Source organism: Camelus dromedarius, chromosome 9 (genome assembly GCF_036321535.1).
Source record: "Camelus dromedarius isolate mCamDro1 chromosome 9, mCamDro1.pat, whole genome shotgun sequence".
Classification (NCBI taxonomy): domain Eukaryota; kingdom Metazoa; phylum Chordata; class Mammalia; order Artiodactyla; family Camelidae; genus Camelus; species Camelus dromedarius.
The window spans coordinates 63120061-63135182 of NC_087444.1; the positions used below are offsets into that span (position 1 = coordinate 63120061).

General features: G+C 48.6%; 1 protein-coding gene across 1 annotated transcript in view; it reads right to left on the minus strand.

The window, feature by feature from the left end:
* The window catches only part of RHPN2 (rhophilin Rho GTPase binding protein 2), a 50103-nt gene that overhangs the window by 2789 nt on the left and 32192 nt on the right, over window positions 1–15122 (minus strand). Inside the window, exons 5-14 of the mRNA XM_031458566.2 lie at window positions 14108–14185; window positions 13609–13733; window positions 11563–11729; window positions 9275–9462; window positions 8711–8867; window positions 7060–7179; window positions 5409–5603; window positions 4353–4429; window positions 3866–4012; window positions 3403–3558 (exon numbers count right to left, since the gene is read on the minus strand). Of these exons, the coding sequence (XP_031314426.1) occupies window positions 3403–3558; window positions 3866–4012; window positions 4353–4429; window positions 5409–5603; window positions 7060–7179; window positions 8711–8867; window positions 9275–9462; window positions 11563–11729; window positions 13609–13733; window positions 14108–14185 (1410 nt within the window). The remainder of the gene's footprint in view (window positions 1–3402; window positions 3559–3865; window positions 4013–4352; window positions 4430–5408; window positions 5604–7059; window positions 7180–8710; window positions 8868–9274; window positions 9463–11562; window positions 11730–13608; window positions 13734–14107; window positions 14186–15122) is intronic.

A 15122-nucleotide genomic window follows, 5' to 3' on the forward strand; every position in this document is an offset into this window, starting at 1 on the left:
CACGTGCCCTCCTGATACCCTTGCTTTATACAGTCGTCCCCTGATGTCCACGCGGAAGGGTTCCAACATGCCCGGCAGATGCCAAAAGCCATGGATGCTCAAATGCATCATATAAAATGATCCACAGTTCATTGAACCCAAGAATGCAGAACCCGTGTGCACGGAGGGCCAACTGTACTTACGTACATCTGTCTCCAAAGACATGCCCTCCCATGTGCCTGGATCTCATGCCCTCTCTCCTCCAGGTATCCCCTCCTTTCTATGCTCCTGTCTCCCAAACCTTTCCCATCAGCACACAAGCTCACGGTGCTATCGACACACACCTTTGAAAAGCGTTCTTTTCCTCTATGTCCCCCCTCCCAGCTACCAGGGCAATGTCTCTGCTCCTTTCCTCCCATTCACTTTTTTTCCTGTCCTCATCCAGCATGCTCCCCACTGTCCACTCCCCAAATCTTCCTGGGGCGCCTCTTGAACTCTCAGAGCTCTGTGGGAGCACAGCTGGAAACCACTGCACTAGTCTGGGTCTCAGATAATACAGATGAGAACAATGAGGACTAAGGAGGGTATTAACCTGCTAAAGGTCACACAGCTTGTTAAAAGCAGACAGGGCCTGATTCCAGGTCTTTGATTCCAAGCCTGGGATTCTTGCCACTACACCAGGAGTCATCAAAATGGGCTCCATGGGAAAAAAAAAAAGGGGAGCTCCAGGGAGGAGTAAGCACTAGGGTTCCCCACCATCATCCAGAGAGAGCTGGGTAGAAGGCAACCGATTTCAGCCACAGCACTGGACTTTATCGTTCCCATTGTTTACAGAAAAGGCTCGGCAGTTAAAAACAGCGCTCGTCTGTCATTATCTGAAGTCCACGCTGGGTGAAAAGGATAACCACATCATGGCGATGACTATTACAACACCTGTTATGAACTGAAATGTGTCCCCGGCTCCGCACAGTTTCCTCCATTTTCCTGAGCAGTTCCCTGACGCCCAAGGTCACAGAACTGGTGAAAGCTAGGATTCAAACGCAGGCAGTCTGAGTACAGAATCCTGGCTCTAACCTCTACATCAGATTCTTGGTTGGCCTGGTTCAAAGGTGTGACGGGGCTAACAGAGAAGCCTTTCAGTCTCTTTTCAGGGGCAGGGCTGCTCTCTCAGCCGCACGTCCTCTGGCTGCGCCTCTACTCCAGCGCCTCAGGCCAGACAGAGCCCAGCACTTTTATTTACCCTCCTTTGAGACAAACTTCTTTTGTTTCTGGTGGGGGCCTTGATCACTAGCCCAGTAAATCTATGGATCGCACCCCTAAAAGTGGGCATTCCTCACGATCCCTTCCCCCAGGATGCTCTGTGCATTCCCTGACTTCTTTATCTTCTTTTTTAAATTGAGATGTAATTCACGAACCTAAAATTCACTATTTTAATACAATCCAGTGATTTTTAGTATAGTCAGAGCTGTGTGTCTGCCACCACTATGAATGTCAGAACATTCCCACCCACCCCCTTCTCCTCAAAGAGAAACCTTGTACCCACCAGCAGTTCCTCCCCGTTCCCCAACAAACACTAATCTACATTCTGTTTCTATGGAGTTGCCCATTCTGGACATTTCTTACCAAGGCAATCACACAATCACTCACTTTCCAACCCTCTCTAGTCTGACTTCTGTTGCCATTTCTCCAGGAAAAGTGTCTTTTTGTCCTGCTGCCAAATATATGAGACACGGCTCTGCTTCCCTCATTCTCCACCTCTCAGCTGTGTTCATTGCAACCACTGCTCCCTCCAGGCAGGATTCTCTCTTGTTCTCAGCAGCTCCTTTTTATCCTACCTGTCTGAACTCTCCTTCGCACCAACTGCTCTTCTAACTGAACTCCAGATGCTTGCAGCATCTCAGGGTTCAGTCCTCGGCCCTCAGCCCCTTGAGGGTCATTTCATTTAGTATCTTACAGCTTTAAATGCCATCTCTATGCTGATGATCCTCAAATATTTATTTCTAGCTCTGACTTCTCCCTTGAACTGAAGATTTGAACACCCAGCTGCCTGCTTTACACTAACATCTGGATGTCTGACGGCACATGAAACATTCAGAGCACAACACGTGTTTTCTCTCTCCTCTGCCTCCCTCACCCCCGCCCCGTTTCCCTTCATTATGAAAAGTGATGCAGTTGTTCAAGCCCCAAACTGAGGAGTCCTCTCTCTTTCCACCATCTTTTTTACACAAATCATCTACAAATCCCTGTTGGCTGTCTACCTCGAAAATATGTCTCAGGTGCCCCCCCCACCTCCACTGTCACCCCCTAGTGTTAAGCTGCTAACATCACGGGCCTGGATGACAGCCACAGCCAGTTCACTCTGCAACCACCCAGCCAGCCTCCAGGCAGCTAGACATCCTTCCAAATAAACCATCACACCATATCACTCCCCTTCTTAAAAGGTTCAGTGGCTTTCAAACTCCCCCCACGGCCAGTGAGGCCCTGCCTCCCTCCCACCTCACTTCTGGCCACCCTTGCCCTTGTCATGATGCTACAGCTCAAAGCCCTTCTTTTTGTTCCTCCAGCAGGTGAGGCTCACTCCTGCCACAGGGTCTCGGCACCTGTTGGTGCCCTCTGCCCACAAGCTGTTCTTGTACCTCTTTCAAATGGCTGGTTCCTCCTCATCGCTCAAGTCTCAGTACAAGCCCTGCCCAGGCCTCTCCCACCCCCAGTCATTCCAGCCTGTTACACGTCTTACTTCCTTTACAGCACTTATCAAAACCACAATCCCTTATTTGCTTATTTAGTGCCAGCTTTGTGGGGGCAGGGACCTTAGCTGTTGAGTTCCAGCAGTAGCTCCAACACCTAAGGAGGGCCTGGCACACAGTTGATAGTCAATCAATATTTGTTGAATGAATACATGAACTGTTGCAGAGGGAAGCGTCCAAGGTCCATAATTAAATGCGGCAAGGGCGGAAGAGTGTGTATGGGACGATTCCTCCCACTTGGGGAAACGGGGATGTGACACTGCACTGCACAGGGACTTGCCCCGGCTCAGACACTCCCCAAGATCTCACAGGAAACCGCTAACACCGTCTCTGATGTGCAGAGAGGGTCTTCCCACATCATCTTCAGCCCTTCTGTACCATCTGTGTATGTATTTTTTTAACCATGAGTATGTACTACTTTTGTAACTAAAAAGAATTAAATCAGAAAAAATAAATCAATGGATTCTTTTATCTACAGGATTTTGAAAAAGTTTTCCAAATGATCTCTCTGACCCAAGGTGAGAACATCCCAGTGATGTTAAGAGTTCAGTCACTTGTGACCTGTCACAGATGCAGACAGGAGGCAGCGGTCCCCATAAGGACCACTAGGGCTGGACTCACCCTGATGCCACTCCACGCCCCTATTTACTGCCAGGGGAGGGGCATGGGCACTCACCATGGACGACATGGAGTCCAGGAGGCTCACGACCTTCATCTCAATGCCATTCTCGCCAAAGCTCTTCAGCAATTTCATCACTTCACTCAGTGTCAGCCACTTACAATCCACGTTTTGAATGGAAATAATATAATCCCCTTCCCTGGCACCTGCCTCCTATAAAAGTATGGTTTAAACAAAGGTCAATGTTCTATTCATTCAAATCCCCGAGGCAGTTCCCAAGTTCATTAACAAAATACTAATCTGCATGAGTTTACTTCAAGAAGGCAAAAATTAATCTTTTTCTCTTTTGGAAAGAAAAGGCATGAGAGGCTTTTTACATAAAGCCAGGCCTTTCACAGAGAGGAACCCTAAATTCATTCACCCAGATCTGTTTGGGCAGCTTTCTGTGTACTCTACCATTTCAGCTGCCTGCAAAGATGCCAGTGAGTTTTGCTCCCAGGCTAGAAGGGTCCACACTTACCGCAGCAGAGCTGGATGGATCCAGGAAGTGGACTTGAACTGGGGAGTTCCCTCTCAGGGTGAACCCCAAGTCCCCTCCCTCTGCAGTGAAGTGAATGTTTCGAGGAGGCGTCCATCTCTTGTTAGCCGAGAACACAGATAAAGGGCCCTGTGGAACACAGTGTCATTAGGTGTAGGATCTGAAGGCTGAATCGAGCACTTGAAAACTAAAGGAAATGTGGCCTCGTTGTGCTTACAGATTTCATTTGGCCCTGCTCAGAGACCAATGACACTGTCTGGGACAACACATGCACAGCAAGTCATACAAGAACATTTTCTCTAAAAGATGCAATATACTTAAAGTTCTTTATAAAATTATATTAATTAAAGTCATATCACATCTCTAATTTAAAAAATTTAGAACACCTAAAAATAGCCTTTTACCACCTTGCAACTTATTAAAAAAAAATTGTCCCCTCATGTCATTATGAAATAAATGTTCGACATACCAGCTTTTGGAAGAAGTCCGTCACTGTCACTTTGGAGAACTGGGGCAGTATAATTTCAACCTCTTTCTCAGCTTTAGCTGGAAAAGATTAAAAGTGAAGGCGCAAATGTTTCTGTCACTGAAAGTTGTCCTTGAAAACTCAGGTCTAAGTCCATTTGGGTACCTACCATAAACCATACCCTGCCCTGGGGCTGGGACACAGCAGTGACAATGAGACAAACTGCCTGCCTTTAAGGAGCATATTTATATTCTAGTGGACGTCCTCTGGCACTCATGAAATCCTACCGAGAAGTGACCTACGTTTCAGGTGTGGCTGTTAGGGAAGTAGCATGCTTTCAGCACAAAGTTCTGGGTTGGAGGGGAGGGTATAGCTCAGTGGTAGAATGCGTGCCTAGCGTGCACGAGGTCCTGGGTTCAGTCCCCAGGACCCCCATCAAAAATAAATAAATAAACCGAATCCCCACCCCACCCCACCAAGGGAAAAAGAAATGTTGGTGCCGATGAAAGATGGAGCAGGATGAAGGATGCAGTTGGCTTTCAAACCATGGAGCCAGAGGTGAAAGACAGAGAGCCAAGCACAGTTTCCCAGAAGGCAGGTGATCTGGGGGAGGGGTGGGTAGTGCAGGAAAAGCCTCAAGGCGAAAGGCAGTTCCAGGGGTCTCCTGACAAGCGGTGATGGCTGGAACCCCAAAGGAGGTTGTGAGACTTTCAGGAAAGGGAATTAGAGGAAGCAAACCAGGGAGAGGAGACCCTCAAGAATGCCAGGAAGGGTGGGGGGACCCTGGGCAAGACAGCAAAAAGGGTGGAGGGAAGTGGGAGTAGAACTGGGGCGGCAGGGCCCCAACCCCACAGGAGGGTGTTACGGGGCAGGAGGCGGTCAGCTGCCACCAAGGGGTTGACGAGGACAAAGATCATAATGAAGGTCCTGGATCTGGCAATGAGGAGGTGACAAGTCCAGGCAAGAGCAGCACGTGGCCCCGTCCCAGGGCCTGGCACACAGTGAGCAAATGAGAGCCAAGGGCACTCTGCACCTGGCCCCGGCACCCAGGCCACTCACAGATGATGCTGGGGGCGTCCATCAAGTCCAGCAGGTCATCATCCTCGCGAAGCTGAGTGTACTTGAGCTGGGACCGCTGGTGCGCCGCGGACAGCACCTCTGGCAGCACCTCGATGTTCCGGAGTTTCTTGCACAGGCTTGCCTCTCTCATGGACTCCTCGTGGTGGGTGATGGCTCTGCACAGGTGTGCCTTGCCTGCCCACAGAAAATCAACACCATGGGACACCCGTCATGAACTGCAACGGGAGTACCTCAAGGAGAGCCCGAGTGCCCAAGGGTTAGCCCAGAAAGTGGACGTTCTCTTTCCTGAAGAATCTGCCTGGATGGCTCCAGTCCCTCTTAAATGCATGTGCAATGTGCTCACCTGTGTCTATAATACATTCATTCAGCAAACATTTACCGAATGTTCAAGGCACTACAGATAAAGCAGTGAAGAAAAACCAGCCTCTGCATTCATGGAGTTTACATGCTAGTAGTTGAAGACAGATAATTAACAAGCAAAGAAACAGGTGATGGCTCATGTGGCAATAAAGTTCTGGAGAAAAATGAAGCAGGGTAGGCAGACATGGCATGAGAGGATGGGGAAAGGGGAGTTGCCTTGCTATGGTGGGTGATCAGAAAAAGCTCTTTTGAAAGGTAATTTTTAAGCAGAGCCCTGAAGTAAAGGAGCAGTCATGAGGATATCAGACAGAGAGCATTCCTAGAAGAACAGCAGCAAGTGCAAAGGCCCTGGGGCAGGAACCTGCCCGAGTGGACAACAAAGAGTTGGGAGTTCAGCTACAGGGAGTGAGGGCTGGAGAGAAGGGTAGGCAATGAGGCCAGAGAGGAGCAAGGGCCAGACCATGTTCAACCACAGAAGTGCAGGTGAGGACTTCTGCTCCTTCTGGGTGAGATGGGAGTCCACAAGGGCTTCCGGCAAAAAGCTGGGCAAGCCATGCAGCCTCTCTGGGCCTCCGTTTCCTTAAATGAAAAACGGGGATCATACCGTATGTATCTCTTAGGGTTGTGTGAGGTTTAAGTGAGTCAAGGTTTGTTAAGAAAGCACTACATAAGCATAGCTTGGATCAGGTGGTAGGTAAGAAGTGGTCAGATTTGGGATGTGTTTTCCCAAATCTGCTGATCAAATAGCGGGTGAGAAAGAAAGATGTGGGCAGAGAGTGAGTCCAAAGTTGCTGGCCTGCACACCTAGAGCAATGGATTTACCACCACTGAGATGGGGAAACTGTGTGGGGTCGGGGGCAGGTTTGGGTGGTGGAAGAATTCAGGTTTTCACATGGAAAGAGATACTCACTCTGAGACTTGTTAGAGACCAAGCCAGGACAATTTATGACCAGGTATGGCATAAGAAATGTGTCCTTCCAGATTAGGATGACCAAGGACCGTCCCCTGGACCACTAGGGTGCTGGAAGACTGCCAAAGCTCTGGCTTGACCATGGGAGGCCTGGTCCTCATGGGACCTGTGAGGACACAGCCTTGGAAGCCAGCTGAGGCTAGAGGACTACGCCTCAGGGTATCTGAATCCAGAGTGGCCACAATGACTCAGGAAGCCCTACTCTCAGGGCCCTACCCTGGGGACCTGTCTGGGGGTGTTCATGAGCAGGCGCTGCTGGGCATCAGATGGGGCACAGGGAGCAGGAGAGCCGACACGCACCCAGCTGTTGGCGCTGGTGAATGTTTTTCAGCGTGGCCAAGGGTGTCAGTCCCTCTGGCATGTGGTCATAGAGCTCGGACAGGCACTTCTCCTGGTGGTCCTCATCTGTGCCAGGCTTCACTGCAATGAGAACCACAGGATACAGCCCTTCTGGGCTCTGGAGACAGCACCACAGACCCACTCAGAGATCCCTCTTTCAATCACATCCGGTTCCCTTCTCCAGCTCTGCAAGGCACGTGGGATAACGGGTCTCCTGTCCATCCCTAGGCACCCCAAGGCAATCCAGCCCACAGGTCTCTGTGCACGGGGCCTGCCACACGCTAGGGGCTCACAATTTGGCTCTGAGTCCTCACTCTCGACCTCCTCCAAGTCACCCATCCCATGAACCTCCAGGCACAGACCTGCTTCAAGCCTCTGGTGGCCTCTGTGCCTGCACCCTCCCTGGCATGTGTGCCCTTAACCTCACCAAACCACCCAACACTTCCAGTCTCCATCCCAGGGCTCACTCAGATCGTGTTCTCATTCTAGCCGTCCTTTCCCTCCCTGTTCAGCTGGAACAGTCCTCCTCAGAGTTCCAAGTCCAACTCAAGTGGCACCACCTCTGAGGAACCATCTATGACTACACCAAGGACTCCAACTGCTGCCTTATTAGTGTTCCTGTCACAATGACTGAAGCGCTATGTTTCCACTGGTTTTCATGACTCGTCCCGCCTAATAGATTATATGACACTACCAGCAGCAGCTAACACCCTCAGAGAGTCCATTACATACAAGGCACTGTCTTGCTTCACATACAGGCACTTAGTTTTCACAACAGCCTATGAGATTGGCTCTATTCACACCCCCATTTTACAGATGAGAAAACGGAGGCACAGAACAGCTATGTAACTTACCCAAGATCCGATCCCACAGCCAGTAAATGGCAGGGCTGACATATGACCCCAGGCTGTCTGGCCCCAGAGGTTATCCTTTTTGTTACTCTAAGGGCTGCCTTGATTAGCACTAATTGCCAACAAAAGTGCCACCCAACCTCAGATTAGAACCAAGATGAAGGTGAGGAGAGTGAGGCACTCACTTCAGGCTGAAAGTTTAAGGGGTGCCCCAAACTCAGCAATATTTTAATGCAATCTTCTAAATATCAAAACTAATGCAAAAATATTCATGATGAACAAATCATCAAAATTTCTTTTTGTTTCAGGCTCCGGTGTGACTCAGGACAGCACTGTTATGAATCTGTGTCTTCATTTAAAATTTCAATCACTGTGGATTTTTTTTTTTGCATTAGTTTTTATTCATTGACAATTATTATGTTAAAGTATTGTCTCGGCTGCTAAGTTTATGGGCATTCCCTTAGGTTTGGTGCCTGAGTCGAATGCCTCACTGGTCCTAGATTCCAAGTGAAACGTCTTCCTCGTCAAGCTGTCTGCTCCAACCCAGGCACAATTAACACTACCGCTCTTCCTCCAACAGCAGTAATGCATAACCCCTAATCCCACTCTGTGTGACAGTCACTAGGCCAACGTGTAACTCCCACCCTAAGCCCCCATGCTGTGAGCATCTCGAGGACAGGCAGACAGCTCTCAGAATCGCCCAGAGGCAGCAAAACTGCAATCCTGACCAGAGCCCGGCGCCCTGAGCAGCCAAGCCTTACGCTGGTGGTCGACGAGGAGGGTGGCTGCAAAGTAGTGGGCGAGGGCTTCATAGTGGTGGGCCTTCACGCAGGCCAGGCTGGCCCAGGAGTAGGGGATGTTCTCCTTCACTGGCTCCTGGTTCATGGCTGTGTGCAGCTGCTGATAGACCTCTCCCACCTAAAACAGAAGGAACACTGGCAAGGGGGAGCCTGGCACAGGGCCCTTCACATCCCCAGGCTGCAGAAAAAGAGCCCTTTCTTCTATGCAGCAGCCCCTGCCAGAGGCCACTCTGCAATCTGGGAGCCACTCCAAGGGCTCCTAGTGCTGTCTGTGTCAGAGTGAACAGGGAGATCAGGCCACCGTCATTATGCTGGTTTTTAGGCTAAGCTGCAGATGGAAGCAGTGATCCGTATCTGAAACGCCATTATTTGCCAAGAAAATGCAAGCCGGCACTCTGGCCAGCCGGGGCGGGCACGCTGCCCAGGTCACGGGCAAGCTGCCGTGGGAAGTCCCCACTGCTTCCAGTGGGCCCACACCAGTGCACCTCGCCCACCCCGCGAGTCACAGGAACCAGCGGGGCTTACCTTGGCAGCCTCCTGAGCCACCTTCACCAGCATGAAGAACTCGTTCTGGATCCCGGGAAGGCAGACTTTCTCAAACGTGCATTCGTGGGCTTGTGCGAGCATCATTTTGACCAGCACACTGAGCATGGCGGGACTCATGTCGTAACTCGGAGTGTGAGTGAACGTCTCTTTCAGGTAGTTTAAGACTCCTACAAGTGGGAAGGTTTTGCACGTTAGTTGGGGATCAGATTTATTCCACCATGCTGCTAAGGAGTATCGAAAACAACAGAAGCAAAAATATAAAACTGGTGTCATGAAGCATCTCTAAATAAAAAAAATCTGAATATCAATTACCATAAGATCCAGCAATTCCTCTCCCAGGTATAACCCGGCAGAGTTGAAATGCAGAGACTTAAAGGGATACTTGTACAGGAATGCTCATGGCGGCATTATTCCCCAAAGCCAAAAAAACAATTCAAATGTCCATCAACAGATATGCGGATAAACAAAATGTGGTACATACGTACAATGGAATATTTTCAGCCTTGAAAAGGCAGTTCTGACACATGCTACAACATGAATGAAGACACTACGCTAAGTGAAATAAGCCAAATACTGTATGATTCTACTGAGATGAAGTGTCTGGAATAGTAAAAATTCATAGAGTCAGGAAGCAGCATGGTGTTTCCCAGGCACTGGAGGGAGGAGGGAATGGAGAGTTAGTGTTCAATAGGCACAGAGTTCCAGTGCGGGATGATGAGAAAGTTCTGGAGACGGATAGTTGCACAACAATGTGAATATACTTATGCCAATGAGCGGTGCTCTAAAAAAGGGTTTAAATGGCAATTTTGTTCTGCGTGTTTTACCATGGTTAGAAAACAAAAACCCAATTCTCCTCCAAAACATTTATATCTGTATCAGGCAGGGAAACCAGCCTGCTACCCGTCCATTCCTGTCTCACCTGGGACACTTGTGAGAAATTCCACACGTGACTAGGCATTTGACGGAGGTGAAAGCAGAGGGCAGGCAGACAGGAGGACTGAAGGGCTCTCAGTGGGGACACACTCACATTTAACCCCTGGGTCATTGAGAAATCCAGAGCTTCTCCCCCAGGACCTCAAGAAGGATCAACTCAGCCACTCCAGCAGAAATTTTCATGCTGTAGACCTCGGCTGACTTTTTTAGATGTTAGAAAACTGTCACAGCATTAACCAACAATGAACCTGGAGCTGAAATAAAATCTCCAGCACGAATCCCATCTAACTGGTTCCTCTGGTTCGGCTGCAAACCATAAACTGCCCTGCAGAAGGATGGCAGTGGCTGCGGGCAGGTTCCTCCCCTCTGGGATCCACTCCTAGTCTCTTCTCAAGCTTCATTTTTGCCCATATCTCTGTCATCTTGGAGACGGGTCACCAAGATTACCTGCTTAAGATTCCTCAAGAGAGAAAGATGAGCCCAGAACAGGATTTACATGAAAGAGATCGGCTCCCACGTGGAATTTCGGTATGTCGTTTCATCCCAAGGGATCAAGCATTTTTAACCAAGCAATTCCATGATTAGCCAAAATGGCAAAGCTGTGGTTCTTCATGGGGCTCGTAGAGCAAAGTGAGATACCCCAAAAGGTTTTCTGTGGAGGGGAGAGGTGGGGGTGGGGGAAACACCCGGAAGCAGAGTGACGAAGACCGGCACAGAGGGAAACTCTGAGGAACCAGCTCAGGCATCACGCGGTGGTGTGCACTGTGCCGCTGCGTGTGCCCACATTCCCCGTGCAGAGACTGCTGGACACATGCCCTACTAGAGGGGAGTAGGACCCACGAGCCAGGCCTGCCCACTGCACCCAGCCTGGCAGCTCCCAGTCCTCCATAGGCTGGCACCAAGTGTCACTGGACGGGGCTGAGACAAGCAACCTTGGATGAGCAAGCTTTGCAGAAGGAGCACAACAGAAAGGCACAGAGAGTCATATGTACGCCCGATGGAAGGAAAAAAGAAAAAGCCTACATTCTTGCTGTTAGAGAAAACTTATTCTCATCTTCAAAATAAGGTTCAAAGCAATAGTTCATTCACTGCCATCTGTGGGGCCACTCATTTGGAAAAGATTAATCATTAACCACTGTGTACACAAGTCACACTCAGATGGAGACAACAGAGTCTGAGCCCACAAGCAATTTTCTGGGTGAGAAGATGACCCTTTCATGCTCGTGAGACCAAGGGTGGGCCTGGGAAGGACCCGAAGACATTCTTCAGCTGGGGTACCAGTCCCACCTGGCTGGGCCAGGTCTCTATCACCTGCAGCCCCCGCAGAGACACACCTGCAGCTCTCTGAAAGGCATCCACTGCACTCTCCAGCCCAGCTTCTGTCTGTCGGTTGCACCGGGTCCCGATCTGTGTGTAGAGGGCTCCAATATTAAACAGAACGCTGGCCTTCTCCAGCAGCAAGTTCTGTTGGCTAACCGGAACCCCAGTGAGAGAGTCATACCTATTGAAAAGAAACATGTTTTGAGAATATGGAATCCTTGGGCAGTTAATGCCACATAGGGGTGAAAATGGACAAAATTTATTTCTTGAATAAAATCAAAGATGCACATGCAATAAGGCTTTCATTTCCAAGCAAGATGATGGGTCTATCTGAATAAAGACATCCCCAATCACACACAAAAATAAGGCTTCAAGGCCAAGATGTCCTTCCATAGGTGAATGGGTAAACAAACTGTGGTATATCCATACAGTGGAAAATTATGCAGCACTAAAAAGCTATGAGTTATCATGTGCAATATACTGTATATATGTATTTACATGCAATATAGTGTGTATGTGCAGTCAGACTGTAATAATTCTACCTAATAAAACTGAAAAAAGAAAAAAAAAAAAAAGAAAGGGGAAAAAAAAAAGCTATGAGCTATCAAGCCATGAAAAGACATGGAGGAACCTTAAATGCATTCCTACTAAGTGAAAGAAGCCAATCTGGAAAGACTGCATACTGTATGATTCCAACTACATGACATTCTGGAAAAGACAAAAACAATGGAAACACAGAATCAGTGGTTTCCAGGGTTAGGGGAGAGTGAAAGGGATGACTAGGTGGAGCACAGAGGATTGTAGGACAGTGCAAAAAACTACTCTTTATGATACTATAATATGAATACATGTCATTATACGTTTGTCCAAGCCCATGAAATGTACACCACCAAGGGTGAACCCTAATGTAAAAGATGGACTTTGGGTGATGGTGTGCCAATGTAGGCTCATCGGTTGTAACATATGTGCTACTCTGGTGGGGGATGTCAAAGTGGGGGAGGTTCTGAGTGTGCAGGGGGGCAGGGGGAATATGGGAAATCCTGTGTAACCTTTCCTTCAATTTTGCTGTGAACTCAAAACTGCTCTAAAAAATGAAGTGTATCTTAAAAATATAAGGCTTCTCCTATGTGAAATACAGCTATCACTAACCTCTCCGAATTCTTCCTGAAGTCTAAAACACTCGGGACATGTTTTAAAGTTCCCACACCAAGCAGGGGGCAGACATGGGGCTTCTTTCTAACCAACACGAAGGAGGAATCACGTCTGGCCCTTTCACCCATGTGCAGGCAGCGAATGCATCTTTAGGAAAAGATATGTGCCCTTCCTTTCAAAAGGAAAGCCTCAGTAGCCACCCGCCATGGTGAACTTTAATTCTGAATATGCCTCTTAGCTCTTGGGATTTATTCTTTTACTCTTTTATGTTTGATATTTTTTGGTGGGGAGAGGGGGAGGTAATTAGGTTTATTTATTTATTTGTATAATGGAGGCACTAGGGATTGAACCCAGGACCTCGTGCATGCTAGGCATGTGTTCAACCACTAAGCTATACCCCCACCCTCCTAACCCCCTACCCTTTTACTCTTTTTTTTGCCACACTGCTAAGCAAACTCAGAGAGGAGGTACACCATCTCCAAGTGTTTAATCAACATTAATCGTTGGAAAATACCAACTCTGGGGAAAACTCAAAGGAGCTTCTTCAGTTTTTAAAATCTGATCTATTTGCTTGCTGCCCTCATCACTGGGACAAACCCTGATTCCCACCCCCCAGCCCATCTGGGACGAGAATCTTGCTTCTCGTTAGTTCCACCTCAGAGCCCTGGTGTTTCCCCCACGATAACATGAGCATGAAAAAAAAAAAAAAAAAGACTGTTCTCCTCGGCTCGCTGGCTCTGAGAAGTCAGAAACCACGGTCTGTGGGCACCTCCCCTCTGTGGACCTCCGTTATAAATAAACACGGGTTTCTCCACACGTCTCTGGGCTCCCCTGCATTCATGGGACAATTAGAAGGAGGGGCGGCAGTGCAGAGGAGGGGTGGAAAAGCAGCAGCCCCCCGCACCTACCACGTAAACAGGATCCCCATCTGTCGGGTGGGCGGGAAGAATCGGCTCTCGACAAAACCCAGCTGGATGAAGTAACTCATCAGCAGCTCGACCCCGGCCTCACTGCGACTGGGCGTCCGACAGGCCTGAGAGGAAAGGAACCACCCAGAGGGTGAGCGGGGAGCCACAGCAGACCGGCCCGCCCCCAGGAAGATGCTCACACACGCTATTTCTCTGGAGCCTGGGCCCCGCTACTGGTATCATAAACTCCGGGGGAGGTGGAAAAGGCTGGGATGAACTCAGAAGTCCTGGAACCCAGCTCCAGACGTGCATGTCTGTCTCGTCTTATTACATGGCAAGTTGACTGGATGGTTCCGACAGCCCCTCCCTATCAACTCCGACCCCGACCATCAGCGACTCCTTAAGACTTCAAGGGATCCTGTCTTGAATGATGGGATCCTCTGAAGACTCAGTGAGCTCCGGCAGCCATCCTCCTGCCCTGCCCCGCACAGAAACGTACTTGTCTCAGATCCATGAGGTCTGCTATTTCGTCTTCATAGAGGTAGCTGTCTTCACTGTAATGCTCCAGAATAAAATCCTGTAAGAAAAATGAGATGCTGTAAGGTGTGATTCAAAATCGTAAACAGGCAAAAGAGTAAGGTACCCCTCTTCCCTTAAAAATACACGTAGAATTCATAAAAACTTATGGGAGATTGTAGGCTACAGTGATTTTTCTGAGTGGTGGGATTTATTTTCTTAACTTCATTTATGTGTATTTTAAAACGTTGCTTTTGTCGCTTCAGTTAAGAGGGAAGTTGAAGTTATTTCTTATTTTAAAATGTCTTGGTATATAGCACAGCTAACTATATTCAATATCCTGTAGTAAACTGTAACGAAAAAGAGTATGAAAACGAATATATGTGTGTATGTGTATAACTGAAACATTGTGCTGTATGCCAGAAATTGACACAACATTGTAAACTGACTATACTTCAACTAAAAAAAAATTTTTTTTTAAAGTTGGGGGTGGGTATAGCTGAGTAGTAGACAGCATGCTTAGCATGCACGAGATCCTGGATTCAATCCCAGTACCTCTATCAAAAATAAATACATACATACATACATACATGCCTTGGCAGCCCAGTTAAGTGACTTGTGTAAGTGACTATAAGTTAAATAATTCTGGCAAACATCATGGATACCTGGGGGCTCAGAACTTCATCCTTTGGGCTGCCCTCAGTACCAGGAAGACCATGGGGTCTTTCAAGCAAAGGAAACTCATGCCAGGGTCTGTGATGGGAACCTTTTTGAGAGCAGCTCTGGGCATGTCCACAAAGCACCCCTGAAAGGACCCCCCGCCTCCTCAACTAGGTGTTTGAGGACCACTCCATGAGTTCACTCAGTCACAGGATACATTGATGAGCGCCAGGCACTGGTCACAGTGCTGGGGCTACTAAGTGAACAAAACAAGTATCTTTCCCCTTGGAGCTTATCATCCTGCAAGAGAGCATGGGCAATATGTAACAGGCACAACG